The sequence below is a fragment of the Gouania willdenowi genome, chromosome 16 (assembly GCF_900634775.1).
Source record: "Gouania willdenowi chromosome 16, fGouWil2.1, whole genome shotgun sequence".
NCBI classification, from domain to species: domain Eukaryota; kingdom Metazoa; phylum Chordata; class Actinopteri; order Blenniiformes; family Gobiesocidae; genus Gouania; species Gouania willdenowi.
Genome location: NC_041059.1, coordinates 23,188,559 through 23,204,461, shown reverse-complemented (window position 1 = coordinate 23,204,461; position 15,903 = coordinate 23,188,559). Strand labels below are relative to the sequence as shown.

The following is a 15,903-nucleotide window of genomic DNA, read 5'->3' as shown; positions in this document are numbered from 1 at the left end:
ACTATTGCTCAATAAAATACTATATTTTCTTGTAGTTTATTGAAACAGGATTATTTCATGCTGTTGAAGCCATTTTATCACACTTCTGACAAAAGGACACAATTATTAGCTACATTTTACATCAGAGACCGCATTTACTTACTATTGAAGTAATTACATAAAAGTTGCATTGGTAATTTAAATAAATAAATAAATGACACCCATTGTTTTTAATTTGTAGCTTAAGCTTTAGGGAGCCAATGTTCAAAACACATGTAGAGGTTTAGGAGAGTCCGCTGTTCAACAAATGAAAAAGAATATTAAATTATGGAGAGGGTACTTAGGATATGGAGATGGGGTACACATAAGATGACAAAAATGGAATGGGGGTACATGGGACAAAAAAGTTTGGGAACCACTGACCTAAGCAATAAACTGAATAAATAATAAGCTGGACATTCACGCCATCTAGAGGATTGATTTAGACCTCCTTCTATAGTATATATATATATATATATATATATATATATACTGTTTCGAAAATAATAAATATTCTGTCAGTATAATTGTATTTATACATGTATATTTACAATTATTTAAAATTATTATGCATTGGTATACTTGCTTAAAATAGAAACTTTTATACATATTGTTGTTTTTATTAATCATATTATTTTTTATTAATCATATTATATTGCTGTATAGATTTAACTACTCACAATACACTATATTTGACTTTTCTATCTTTTCTACCATGTACATATTTATCGTTATTAATTTTTAAATTATTATAATTATTGTCACTATATTTTTTTCTTTATTTATTTGGGTTTTTGTTCTTTGTTTAAAATTTGTTTTTATTTTTATTTCTTTGTGGCATCCAGGTGGGGAGCAAAATAGAACGTAATTGTGCAGGAAAAGACGTTTCTTTACTGTGCACATGATAATAAACACTTTGAATCTTTAATCTTTATATTTGGTTTGACCAGTTTCTAAAATGTGTATTCTAAGTATATTCTAAGAGCAATCCTAACTCTCTCTCTCTCTAAATATATATATATATTTTTAAATGCATCCAAACAATGTTTTAGTTTTCACCTGAATAAAAAATTACCTTTATAGTATATAAGCAAGGGGTTGCATGACCTATAGAAAAAAAACCCTAATATATATTTGCGTGGAAAACAAGTTATTATAAAAAGAACGTATAAAAATGAAAATATACAACAAACTGCTTAAAAAATATATTTTCTTACACTATAAAACATATGTCACAAACAATAGTATTAGCATTTAAATAAGTTTAAGGAGTGCATGTTATATTTCGACATTATTCTCGAAATCTCGACTTTATTAAAATTATTTTCTCCATCAAAATTGGCCCTAATCCTCTTCTGTAGCTTGTACCTAAAGAATATCATGTGTATAATATTCTAATTTTCCTGTGATTCCATATTCAACAGCATTTGAATAATAGTTTAAGTTCCTGAAACGTGTTTCTGTGGAAAAAACACATTTCTCAACTTCACAACCAAACATGCAGTAAACTCCTTCTACCACAGAGGGCGCTATCAGTGCATTAGTCATGTTATAGTCTGGTTACTTCCGCTGACAACACGGACTTGCGTAGCAGATTCGACAGATATTTTACACCACCGTAAAGCATAAACAAGACTTTAAAAGCCAACCACCGGTTGATTTTAAATGTGCAGTACATCTTATCACCGAAGGAATTTCAACACGTGTGTCTCACCTTTGTTGTAGAAGATGAATGGACAAAATGCAGGTAAGAAATGACTTTATCTTAAAGCGCGAATGTGGTTTTGGGGTTGTCGCGCTAGCTTCGGTTATAGGTGTAATAAAAACAATCCTGTTTGTATCCACATGTGTGGATCACTGGTAGGCTCCGTTCAGACAAAATGTAGTTTTTGTACCCAGGGAACGATCGTAAAACTTTAAAGAGGCACTTGCCACCTTTCTTAAAAGCACACATTAATCGGGCATAAGGTAATGTTGTGTTTATGGCTAAAGGCAGACAGTGCACCTGTTTTCATTCACATGTATTTCATTTCCCCCCAAAAGATGATTCTTCTACATTTGTTGAATACAACGTGGCATAACAAAAGCATGATTAAATACATTGTTAAATATTTGATCCTGCAGAGTGATAAGGCATAGAAACAAAAAACAAACCAAAGTCATAATTATGAGATAGAAAGTCATAATTATGAGAAAAAAGTCATAATTATGAGAAAAAAGTCATAATTATGAGTTAGTAAGTCATAATTATGAGATAGAAAGTCATAGTTATGAGACAGAAAGTCATAATTATGAGTTAGTAAGTCATAATTATGAGTTAGTAAGTCATAATTATGAGATTGAAAGTCATAATTATGAGATACTTAAACACATTTACAGCAGCTTGTTCATGTGGTGAGCTGACACTGAGAGATGGCTGATAAGACTATCAAAGACTACTTTAGACAGGGCTTTACAAATGATGAAATACTTTTCTTGCAAATTCACATAGAAATATGCTGAGTAAACGCAACCTTGAAAAGATACTAAGCAAAAAGAGGCTCTGGCGTCGAAGGGATAAAACTCATGTGGCTGAAGTAGCTCAGTTTATTGAACAACAAATGGAGATTTCTGGTCAATGCCATGGGTACAGATGGATGTACCAAAAATGTTTCTTTCTCATAATTTTGACTTTACTAACTCATAATTATGACTTTGTTTCTCATAATTATGACTTTCCTTGATGATTTATTTATTTTTTTTTTTTGTGGCGGAAACGGGCTTCCATACTGGCCGAGGTGAAAACAACTAATGCCGAATGCAAAAAATAAAATAAAAATATGTTTATTACTTTATGAATCTAGAGATAGAAAGCGAGAAAGCCCATTCAACATCCCATGATTAAAATCTGTCTCTAAAACTGCCACTTTCTCCTTTTCTCTTTCACCAGCTGGTTCTGTGTTCATGTGTCGGCTGTGCAACCTTTTTTCTCCCAGTCGCTCCCAGTTGGTAGATCACTGTTCACAGCAGCATCCAGAGCAGGCGCATCTAGATGACATCATCATTGCATTGCAGCCACTTCAAGCAGAGCTGAAGGAGAACCTCACAGGTTGGAGTAACGCAGCATTAGATTTATTACCTTCAACCATAAGATCATGTGTTTGCCAGTGCCCAGGATTGTCCAGATCTTAAAAAGCTGTGTGTAACTACATTGTAAAATGTATACAAATTAGTAAAAGGATTTAAAATGCAAAAGGAAATTAAACAACTTCGGCTTCTTACACCCTAGGAAAGAGAAAACGGGGAAGACCAAAAGGATCCACAAAGAAGCTTCACAGAGACTTATTGGAGCGAAAGCCTGCGTCTTCACAATCACCAGAACATGAAGGTCAAAAAGAACAGATGAATGATGAGGGAGACCAACACTGTGACACCAATAATGGTCAGAATCTTTTTTTCCTCTTCGGTTTTAAGTAACTGTTGCAAAAAACAAAAAAATTCTAATCTTTAAAGCATCTTCTTTGTTTATGACTCAGAGTTTGTTTTCTCCTTTTAAGGTGACACCCATGATGGGAAGTTAGAATGCAGAAACTGTCATCGCTCATTTTGCAACAGACGACAGATCCTCAAACACATCTGCATAAGTGAGGAGGATCATGAAGAAGAAGATGGTAACTCAGACGGGGTGGTTAATATTAACGGGCTGATTAAGAATAAATGCAAATGTTTGCATTTTCTCGCTCTAGATCTATAGTTTACAGACTGTGTGTGCACATGCCAGACTGTTTATTTATTTTGTTATTTTAGTGCATTCTTATGAAGAAACGGGAGGGGAAGCATCTGAAAACCTACATCCTGGAGGAGAGCAAAACCAGATCAAACTAAGTCAAAAAAGACCAAAAGACCCAACAGAGAAAGGCCAGTTTAGAATCAACCTGGTTCGATTTTCCCAATTGATGCTCCAAATGTTGGAAAATGATTTTTTTTTTAAAATTTACTCTCTCTTTGTAGATGCAAAAAACTTTAAAGCCTCCAGAAGCAAACGTGGGTCAAAGGTAGAAAACCTGAACACAGAAAACAAAAAAAGAGTCATCAGTGTTGTCCTGACTGAAGATGAAACGTTCCCAGGTGACTTTTTAAAACGTATTGTGCCATTTTTTTTTTTTTTTTTTTTAACTTATTTAAATTTTTTTTTATATTAAAACCATTTTTTACCCGATGATTAAAGCAGACCTTGATCCCTTCAGGTATTTCTAAAATAGTTCCTTTGGTGGACGGTTCAGTACAAAGAGAATCTGAACCACAAGCACAGGTATGATTTTAAGAAAGAAACAAAAAAAAAAGTTTATTTTACCACAAAGTTCAGCTATGATGTTGATGTCAGATTAGTAAAATGGTTTCATTGGTTTGGCATTTATTGCTTAAATCCAGTTAATATCCACAATGCTTAGTATTAGTAGTTAAAAGAAAGCTGTGAAAAAAACTAATTTTTTTTTAAACCATTTTTAACATTTTTAATAATTTATTTGATTGTCACTCAGAATGGAGATTTCCAGACTAAATCCCAAGATGGCACAAGTGGAGCTATGGAAGCCAGTCCAGAAACTGGCCTGGAGACGAGGTACAACACAACTCACTATCATTTTTAAATACAAAACTGTACAATAGTTGGAATAAACAACCAGAGGCTTGTTTAAACCATGTTTAGTGTTCCAATATTGGGATATATACTGTACATTTATCAATCTGCTGATCACGTGATGGACATCTTTTCCTCTCACAGGTCTGAAACCACCTCAGCGCAAACATCAGCAACAGGAAATTCTAAAGGTTTCCAGGAATATTCCATCAAGCAGGATGCCACCAAGTAATTCAGAAATAACTCATATTCCTTATGAAAGCAGTAAAATATAGCAGACTACATCTGCTTTGTGCAAAGTCATTTGTAGGGGTGAGTATTGGCAAGGATGTTGCAATACGATACGTATCACAATACTTGGGTCGTGATATATTGCGATATTCTAACCAGTTTATATCAAAATTAAACATAGAGATGAAAAATTAAGTTGCTGTATATGTTCATCAGAAGATATTGATTATTCAGAGGACAAATTGCGTCAAAACTATTTGCTTCATTACATCCTGTTTATTATTTACTATTAGTGTTTTTGCACATTTTCACTGCCATCATAAAATCAAGTGCATCAAGTAGCCATTGCAACACATTGAAAGCATTGTAACCACTGAAATATTGCACAAATACACAAAAATATTGATTAAAAAAAATAAATAGTTTTTTGAATTAAAAAAATGGTTTTTGAATAAAAAAAAGCAATTTAAAATCAGCACCCAAAAAATCGCGATACATCGCAAAATCGATTTTTTTTTTTTTTCACCCCCCCAGTCATTTGTGTTTCATCTCTTCTGCTATTTCTCTCTAAATTCAGTCTACCTGTCACTTCTTTAACTATGCTTTTGTTCTATAGTCTAGTGCGCAGACGGTGCCAGATTAAAAAATGTCTCACTCCATCATACTTTGTCTTATAGTTTACTTCAGAGGCAGTTGAAGATTTTTGCATGCGAGTTCTGCAATAAGATTTTTAAGTTCAGACACACTTTGGTGGATCACCTGCGGATCCACACTCAGGAGAAACCCTTCCAGTGTCCACACTGTGACTACGCCTCCGCCATTAAAGGTAAGCATGTTCATTTTCTTTACAAATGAACTGAGGGAGAAAAGAATGGGAGGATTGTTTTCATTTCTTTTACAGCCAACCTGAATGTTCACGTGAGGAAGCACACGGGGGAGAAGTTCACGTGTCCACATTGTCCATTCAACTGCCTCAGCCAAGGACACCTGAAGGTACTTTCTTGTCATCACTGACATTGAGACTACCTGTATGTGTAGTACGCACTTTAAAATGGGAACCTTGATCTTTTTGCCGTGCTTGTGTTAGTCTCATCATACAGTATCCGTGGTTGTTTGTGATTGTGTGTGTGACGTGCAGGTTCACATCGAACGAGTCCACATGAAGGTGAAGCAGCACTGCAGCTTCTGTGAGAAGAAGTACTCGGACGTGAAGAATTTGCTGAAACACATGGAGAAACGACACAACCTGGAAGATCCAGCAGTTCAGCAGAGTTACCAGCAGCTCAGGTTTGATCCACAGCAGAGAGCTCGGTTTTTACCCACGGGAGCTGGAGCTTTAAGGAGGTTTGAGGAAGAGGAAACACAGATCCACACTAGGGATCAGGAAGCTAGTTATTGATTATCTTTATCATTATGTACCGGTTGTTATATTTGTACACTAGAGTGACTATAGGAAATAATTGTTGCTTTTTTCATAATATCAGGAATTATACAATTTCTGTGAGCCAATCAGAAAAAAAAAAAGAAATCAGTATCAATGATGTCAGAAAAAATGTCACCAAATATTTACCTCAGCTAAAGAGATATGGTCATATTTTCACTGGTGTTTATTTGATTGTGAGCACCATGGAAGAATCCATTATATTTATATTTCATAGGGGATCTACAGTAGATCACCGATCTTTATAAAATTTGATTCCGTTATGTCGGGTTGGTTTTTCAATTAGCATTTTGAGTTTCATTTGGATCGGATTTAGATTGCTCGTTTCATTGCGATTTTTCCCCAAAATGGGGGGTACCCATACATTTGGACATACTGTCATTATTAATGGGAATATACATTTCTTACAAGCATTCAAAATATGAATGATCACATGATCCCTGATCCAGATATCTGTCATTATCTGGCAAAGAGGATATTTGGCGGAGGTTTGCTCTCTCTGAGTGCCCTTGTTTCAATTATCTTAAATTGAATTATTATTTTAATTTTGATAAACATTTGATATCAAGAGAAGGTTTTCGTTTAACATTATTTTTTATTCATACATGTTGTTTTGAAAGATTTACAAGCAATTTATCAGTTGAGGGTAAACAATATTATATACAGTCTTTGCATTTCTTATTATTCAGCAAAAAGAAATAAATTGGGAAGTCCTGAATCTTTAGAGCAAATGTTCAAAATGTGAGATTGGTTGAAATCCTTTTTTTCTGTTCAGATTAAAGACTCGTCAGGGTCTCAGACAACTCCTGTATCACTGCCCCACCTGTAACCGTCGCTTCAAGAACCAGTTAGAACGGGAGCGTCACCTCTTAGTCCACGGACCCCAGCGTCCCTTCGCCTGTGTTCTCTGTGACCACGCTGCCACTAAAATGTCTGCACTCACTGCTCACGTCAGAAGGCACATCTTCATTTACCTCTGCTGCAGGTGCGACGAGAAGTTTGTCAGCTCGCAGAGACTAAAGAAGCACCTGAAAGAGTGTCACCCTGAGCTAGACCAGGAGCAGGCTTTTACTGGTTCTATAAACAGCAGCTTCTACCTCATCCAGCCTGGACGAGGACTGTGGGAGAGTGAGGAGGGTGAGCGCGCAGACAGAGGAGGGCTACAGGTAGAAGGAGTAGCATTGGGGGGCGAAGGTGCTCAGGGTGGAGGAAAAGAAGGAGTGATGCTGACGGGAACAGTGGATCAACAATGGGCAGAATCCCAGGAGGAGGAAGTGCATGCACAGGAAGAAGAGAAAGAAACAGATGAGCTCAAAACCAGTGATAAGTTGAATTCTCAGGAGAGTCCTGATGATTGCCCATCGGCTACGGAGAGCACTGCAGCTGAAGGTGCAAACAAAGATGGCGCACACACCTGTTTAACACCAGAGAGCACTCAGACTCCACCTCTGCAAGACAAGACTCTGGCAAACACAAACACAACACCTGGAAACACATCTGCATTTCTAGCTCCTTCAACAGCTGCAAAGACAAAGGTGAGCAAAGCTTTTATTTTAGGACGACCAAAGATGGGCAGGATTCTCACACATAAATCATGCTTTTTATTACTATTACCAATATTTGTTCATATTTATAGGGATCATTGTTAAACTCCAGCCGACCCATACTAACAGTATTAAGGATAAAGTGATAAAAACAATGAACATTCTTGGATTCTAACTGATTGTAGAGGCTTTAATACAAGTTTAAAGTCTTTTTGTCTTACTATGTTAACAATGCTCAGAGGTGAAAAAAATGGATTACAAGTACTCGTGTTACTGTAATTGAGTTGCTGTTATTGGTACTTGTACTTTTTTGAGTACATTTCTAAATAAGTCATTTTATTTGTACTTTAGTATGTTTCAAAATCAGTAAAGTAATTTGATACATTTCTACACCCCTGTGTAAATTATTATTTTTTTGTTTTAAAATGATCAACGGACATTGTGAAACTATAAAAAATGAAATGACCAGGCAGACAACAATCAAATGCATCACATCATAGCCGACCAATCAGAATAAACGTAACGCATGGCGCCAAAACAGCATTGAATGCTGGTTATTTTCTTAGTTTTAGAGTTCATAAATGACCTGGGAACTATTCTATACTTAGAGCCTGATAAATTGTATTATTTCTAATCGAATTGATTGGTGTTATTTTATTTAAAAAGAATTGTACATTTTGACAATTTGACATTTGAAACACGAGATGTTTACTGATTGCAAGGAAGCCGTGGCAGGATTTATTACCAAAAATCAATCTGTTTCATAATAAACAATTTTAGATTTATTTAAACTTTAAATAAATATAAAATAAACATTTTAAAGCACGGATTACAACAATAAAGCAAACAAATCTGTGGCTTTACCTCTTAAACATATCTAACTAACTTCACATTTCATGAAACATGTCAACAAGTGGACTGCACTTTTTAAACACACTCTGAACTTAACAAGACAGGAGAAGAAAAAAAATATAAAAAATTGCCACTTTTGCGATTAGAAAATCACATTTTATGATATTGCGATAATATCGCAAATGCAATTAGTCGCCCAGCCCTAACTTGTACTTGAGTACAATTTCAATCAAGTAACAGTACTACTTGAGTTGGATATATCAGTACTCTTTACACCTCTATCATTGCTAGAGTTTTACTAATTTATTTGGATTTCTCCAAATAAGTATAATTTGATTTTTATGAAGGCTGTGCTGTTTTGACGTGTTTCTGATTTGTTCATCTCTTCTGGTAGGGCTCACAGTTAGTCCATCAAAATGCCTTCCAGGAGGTTTTTTCTTCTCTTAAAAAGACTCAGCTTAGTATGGAGATTTTTCAGCGGCTCAGGAAGATTTATGGAGAGCTGGAATGCCAATACTGCGGTAAGATGATGAACTGTTTGTTGTTGAAGTAAAAAAATGGATTTTAAAACAAACAACAACTATATTCCTTTAGTGTTGAACAGCATTTACTGCTTCTAAACGCACACGTTTACTGCACAGGTAAACTCTTCTGGTACAAAGTTCATTACAACGTCCACGTGCGCACACACACCAAGGAGCACTCGCACTACTGTTCCAAGTGTAGCTACTCCTCCATCACCAAGAGCTCTTTAAAGCGACACCAGTTGCAGAAGCACAGTGGCCTGTCACTGGCTTGTTCAAAAACAGGATGTAAATACACGACGTCTGACAAGTACAAACTTCAAGCCCACCTCAAGACGCATCAGGAAAAGGTCATTAATTACCGTAATGACATGCTATTCTTTTTTTTTTTAAATGAAGAAATGAATGATGTATACTTTACACTATTGATGTTTACAGGGAAAGGCTGTGAGCTGCCCTGTTTGCAAACAAAGCTTGTCAGAGCACAGGCTGAAAAGTCACATTAAAACATCTCATCCTGGTAAGAAGCACACAAACACATGTGGAGACAAGAAGAACAATATGAATGATTCTAGTGCAGTGTTTTTCAAACAGGGGGTTGTGACTCGTGGCCCCACGTGGGGTCGCCTGGAATTAAAATGGGTGTCCTCTGAAATGTCTAGTAGTTAATAAAAAATACTGATTAAAGTTATATTTTAGTTTTTTGGAATTATTATGAAATTTGTTTTCATTGTTTAAATCAGGCATACTTTATTGATTCCTGGGGGAAATTATTTTGTTACAGAGGCTTGAGAAATATTGCAAATATAAAGAAGAAACACGTAACAAGAAAAAAAAAAAAACATACATACAGTAATTAAGTTAAAAATTGTTAAGTGCACACAATACAGTGGAAAAAAGATAAATTAATAATAATAAAAATATACAAATATAATACAGTGGGGCAAAAAAGTATTTAGTCAGCCACCAATTGTGCAAGTTCTCCCAATTTGATTTTCTGGATTTTTTTTTTCTCATTTTGTCCCTCATAGTTGAGGTAAACCTATGATGAAAATTACAGGCCTCTCTCAGAATTTTAAGTTGGAGAACTTGCACAATTGGTGGCTGACTAAATACTTTTTTGCCCCACTGTACAGATATACAATAATTATTAATATTCTTTACCACACACATCCTCAAACCAAATTTGTATATAAAAATGGGGTCATGGCCTGTAAAAGGTTGGGAACCACTGTTCTTGTGGGTGTTTTTACACTGTTGGTATTTTAAGAGCAGAAAATGGCAGAGATGCAGGTTAATACATATATTTCACTGGTGAATAAACTGATACTTTTCACATTTTAAAAGAGTTGAGTTTTGATTCCCTAAAGCTATAATTTATCTGAAAAGTTAATATACCAGACATTACAAATTTAGTCATGTGACACAGTCCTCTAGAGAGTCTTGTTCTCTCTTTGAAAACCATTTGTCGAAACCACTTTCCACCTGCATTTGTTTAATGTTTATGTGCCAGAAACAGACTGCGCTGCTATTTTTATGAACCATCTGGTCACCCACTGTGTTGGCACAATGTTTGGTCGGTGTCACAGTTTATGTGGCTAGAGCTACTGTTTGGATAATCTGGACATTGTGTTTCATCTAGACATCACATCCCAGCTGTGTGTGTACGTGCCCGTTCGCTCACCGTATTCCATGTTTTTGGACAGACGCACCAGCTGCACGAGGTAAAGGAATGATGGTGCAGCGTGCAGAGATGTGCCCGTACTGTGACTCGTACTTCCTGAAGAACAGCAGCGACTTTCAGCAACACATCTGGGCCCATCAAGGTGTGACACGGAACACACACTCCTGTCTAGCTACCAGATAGGCGAATGAGACAGAAAGTATACATAGATGTCACGGAGGGCACGCATAGAAACATGTCATGTGATTCGGAAAATGATGAAAAGCCAAACGAACGGAGATCGTCGTTTGTGTTTCGCTGGGAAGATGTGTAACTTGTTTTGCAGTGTGGAACGATACACTGTGTTCACAATATATTACAATAGACCAGAGGTTCCCAACCTTTTAGGGTCATGACCCCATTTTAATATCACGCTCATTATTGACCACAGAGATATTTTTTTTTAAGACTTATTTTTTGATCATATTTGTTATCGTGTGTTATAAATACATAGTAGATAAGTGACACGCCACCTCAGATATTTTTATACTACATTTTATTTGAGCTAGATTTACATTTTAGAAAGTTTGAGATTAGATGATATTGTGTATTATAATAGTGTTGATTTAAAAAAGAATGTTTTTATTTTTTCAAAAATAACAGTAGAATTTTAATCAGTTATTTTATATATATATATATAATTTTTATTTATTTTTTTCTTCTTTCCAATTCCTAGACACTTCAGATGTCGCAGTGTTAATTCCAGGTGACCCCACATGGGATCACGACCCCAAGGTTGAAAAACACTGTGATAGACAATAATGGGCTCGCGATAACGATATGATACACTTTTTTTTACAAACAGAAAAATATGTAAAACTAACCACACTTTTGTTTGACTCTGGACATACTGTTACATACTAACTCTTGGTATGATATTTTCAAATTGATAGGAATATAAAAAGTAAAAACAATCTGGAGTGTATGTGTGGATTTTTTTTTTTAACGGACCCACCGAGCATAATTGTATACCCTCGATGTCACATTTTGTAACGTTTTGATATCGCGATATCTAGGCTTATATATTAAAGTTCAATCCTAAAGGTTCATTTTCTCTCTTTTTCCCATCTGGCCCTAAGATCTGGCAATTAAGACAATGATCACCTCTTTTCTTTTATTTCTGTCTCATCAGAAGTGATTTGTTAAGTTTAGTTTTTGCGTGTGTTTTTGCTTGCAGGTGTGAAACCATACACCTGCAGTATGTGCGACTACGCCTCCCGTAGCAGGAGCAACCTGAAAACGCACATGAACCGACACAACACAGACAGGCCACATCTGTGTGACCTGTGTGGCAAAAAGTTCAAATCCAAAGGCACGCTGAAAAGCCACCGACTGAGCCACACAGATAAAGGTACGACAAAATGAACTAATCAATAGCAATGAAATGGTGATGAGTGTTGTTTTTTTGTCCAGGGAAGCAGTTTCAATGCTCAGTGTGTGACTACACCTCTGGTTCCAGACCATCTTTGCTCAGACACATGGAACAACATTGTGAATTTAAGGTCAGAAACACAGTTTCAAACACAGAACAACTCTCCATGTCGCCATAAATACATTTCACTGTCGCTGACCTGGTGTGTGGTTATTTCTGTCCTGGTAGCCGTTTCAGTGTGCTCACTGTCAGTACTCCTGTAACAATGCTGCGGCCCTGAAGCGTCACTACAATCTGAAACACCCTGATCAGACTTATGAGGACGTTAAACCGGGACTGCCTGATGCTGACGCTGTGAAACAACAAGGTCCAAACTATCTCGTTCTTTTGACAAATATCTGCACACAGATTATTTTTGCTACATTGTGCAAACAAACGACTAATTACTTCATGCCCTCTCTCATTTTAATTTATGCCACCATGATTATATACAGTATATATGTATGCACATATACTGTATATATGTATTAATTTTATATTTATTTTTTGATCTTCTATTAATATTTTCATTTTTCTTTTGATATTAATTTTGTGAAATTTGTTTATATATTAGTTTTCCTCATATATCAAAGTTGAATTGTACATTTTGTCTCAAGTGTTTATTTATTAGCCTTTATTTTAAATTGTTTGTGTTTATTGAAAGGGGTGGAGCTCTTATATAAGCCCTCTGGGCTTCGTTCCCTCCTTGCACCTTAAATGTTGTTTTAATGTGTGCTAAATAAATAGATACATGGAAAAAAAAAAGTTTTCATCATCTGTCAACATTTCTTTATCTTATTTTGTTTAGGTGGTATGATATGTCCTGAATGTGACTGTGTTTATCGAACAAAGTGGGAGTTGAACCGTCACCTCAAGAGCAAACACAGCCTAAAAATTGTCGATGGCCATTTTGAGGTAAATAGTTCTTAAATTTGCTGTTTTACTCCATACAGATGGTTTTTTTTTTTGTTTCACTTTGTTCTACAATGTGTTTAAATAAGCAGGCGGGTCAGGAAACAGAGGCCCAGTATGTGTCTGTGGAGAATGAAGAGCATCAAACAGAAGCTCCATTAATGGACCCACAGGATTCAGGTATTAGAAGTCACTATGTTTGCTAGATGGTTCTCTTTATACCTCAGCGTGTTTCTTCTGTTCAGGTGATATTGAGCATGTCACAGAGACTCAGGATGCCGTCACCTCCATGGTTACCATGGCTCCAGGCACTGTTACCGTGGTACAACAGGTAAAGCTCTTACTATAAACACCAGTGCATCGTGAGCTTTTTAATGAAGAGTTAATGTTGGGCTGTGTGGTTAAAGTTGCAGGTTGGTGAAGAACAGGAAGGCGCCAACTGTAACAACCAGCTGATGGTGCTGCAGGCAGATGGCAGCCTGGATGGTAACCAGGTGATGGTGGTGGAGGAAACACATGGCCTGGAGGCCCTTACAGTCCTCACTCAGGGAGATAACACACATCACTATATTGTCTATGTCCAGGAACACACTGTGGAAATCAACTAGTATTTTAGCATCATGTAGCAATCAATAAAGAAGACTGATCATTATCAATATAAACTTTTTTAGTTTCCTGGTTTTCAAAGTAAAAACATGTGCAGTCATGTAACAATCTTGCAGGAGTTTAATAAAATTAAATAATAAAAAAAAATGTATGGATGTGCTGGTGCTGCTTTACTTTGTAAAAGTCTTCTTTCTGGTAATATTTATTTTAATATTTGAAATGATCAACTATTGGAAACAGTTTTAAACTCTCACCTTTTCAATGTTAAGATCAGAAAGCATTTGAAAATATGTAATTCAGAGAGAATATCCCATTCAACATGAACTATAATGGACTTAAAACTTTACTGTGCAGGCAATCAGAAGATTTTAGTGCTTGGATCCAATGGTACTGATCTGAACTTGATCAAGCAGTGCTGGAGTCTGAAGCAGGTGTCACATGCACACGCACACACAAACTAGAAAAGTCTACTAATGGTGTAAGATGGAAAGAGATTCTGTTCATTGACAATAAGCACATGACAAAATGATTTGCTGTTTATGGCCTTTAGGTACTGTATATCTATGGAAGCCTGTTTTCACCACTAAAAAAAATACTATGGAAAGTCATAATTATGAGATAGAAAGTCATAATTATACATTAGTCATAATAATGAGAAAAAAAGTCATAATTATGAGAAAATTATTTTTTTTGTGTAAAGTTGCAAAGAAACAAAAAATGACAATCATTTTTGCAATAAATACATATTTATGTACTACTATTTTCTACACTATATGTACCATGTGTTGCATTCTAAGAACTGAGTAAACAGCCTAAATATGTGTTTTGAATGAACTGTTAATAAAAGTGAAATTAAGAATTGTAACAGTCAGTGTTGGTAACCCTCAGTTTGTATCTCGTAAATATGACTTTCTGTGGGGATTTTCAGTCATTTTATAAGTGGCAGAAATGGGCTTCCATATATATCTGTATTATTAAACTACACTGGATTAAAAATACACAGCTATAACATAAATTATAATAAGTACAGCAGGAAGAACACTATTAGTGCACACATCACCATGGATTTTCTTCTGCCTGAATCGTGAATGATCATCAAACACCATCACCACCACTTTCTTCTTTGTTTTCAAAATAGGAGCAAATCATTTATAATAAATGAATAAAAGAGACGAAATTGCAGTCATTCAAACAACTGTAAAACTTGCAGTGTGATGCTGCTGTAATGTGGTGTCAGCACCACTAGGAGGCAGTAGCACTCTTACCTACTTATTTATCTCTGTAGAAGAAGACGTGGTGGGAAATTTGACAGTGCGGGAAAAACAGCAACTTTTAGCATCGGATTTTAACAAAGTTGGTTTTTAGTAACGTGTGTAATATGGACCGGTATGTGTTGGCTGTATCCTTCTGCCAAAGTCATGACGAGTGTGTGGAAGGACATACAGGTGAGTTTTTATTCCACTTTGAAACTGTTGCAGAAGTGTCTTTTCTAGTGTAATCAGCCATTATGCTAGCCGAGTTTTTAATATATCAGTGATATAAAGGATTTAATAACTCGATAACAATGATGAAGTTATGAAAGTGGAGTACATTGGCTTACAGTTGTCATGTCTGTGCAGGTTTGGAGCCACTAAAGCAGATTTATGACGGACTGGTGAACATCTCAGCTCAGCATTCAGTAGAAAGGATCTCTGCTTTTCCAGGTACAGTTAGTCCTCTGACAGGAGTGCAGCTCTCTGATGCTGTTGTTTACTTCACTGATCCATTGACTTCCTCTTTTCCCATACATGATGTGACCCAGCCTGTTCTCTCAGTGGTTCTCCCTCCAACCCAAGGTGGTTCTTTGCTCTTCAGGTGTTCCACAGAGCCACACAGGTGAGACCCTGAGGAGATCCTAACCGTGTCTATGCTGATCCCTTGCAAACATGTGTCCTGTCTGGCTGAATCTTGATAAATACACTGTATTAGGGCTCGGCGATATGGACCAAATCTCATATATCGATATTTTTTTCTCAAAATGGCA

The 15,903-nt window shown here is 36.0% G+C and overlaps 1 protein-coding gene across 4 annotated transcripts; it reads left to right on the top strand.

Annotated features, from left to right (window-relative positions):
- Positions 1 to 1,597: 1,597 nt before the first annotated feature.
- zfat (zinc finger and AT hook domain containing) lies at positions 1,598 to 15,743 on the top strand. 4 transcript variants are annotated; one of them, XM_028471437.1, is made up of 25 exons: positions 1,598 to 1,765; positions 2,948 to 3,106; positions 3,287 to 3,439; positions 3,555 to 3,668; positions 3,805 to 3,915; positions 4,009 to 4,125; positions 4,245 to 4,309; positions 4,539 to 4,618; positions 4,781 to 4,864; positions 5,545 to 5,693; positions 5,769 to 5,860; positions 6,006 to 6,154; positions 7,084 to 7,843; positions 9,099 to 9,225; positions 9,346 to 9,578; positions 9,667 to 9,748; positions 10,935 to 11,054; positions 12,129 to 12,302; positions 12,365 to 12,453; positions 12,552 to 12,690; positions 13,171 to 13,277; positions 13,364 to 13,454; positions 13,520 to 13,605; positions 13,682 to 15,583; positions 15,682 to 15,743. In XM_028471437.1, the coding sequence occupies exons 1-24, from the start codon at positions 1,747 to 1,749 to the stop codon at positions 13,880 to 13,882; spliced, it is 3,501 nt and encodes a 1,166-aa protein (XP_028327238.1). In that variant the 5' UTR covers positions 1,598 to 1,746; the 3' UTR covers positions 13,883 to 15,583; positions 15,682 to 15,743. The 4 variants fall into 4 exon arrangements, with proteins under 4 accessions (XP_028327238.1, XP_028327237.1, XP_028327236.1 ...); XM_028471436.1 differs by having other exon boundaries at positions 4,009 to 4,140; positions 13,367 to 13,454; XM_028471435.1 differs by having other exon boundaries at positions 4,009 to 4,140.
- Positions 15,744 to 15,903: the final 160 nt, after the last annotated feature.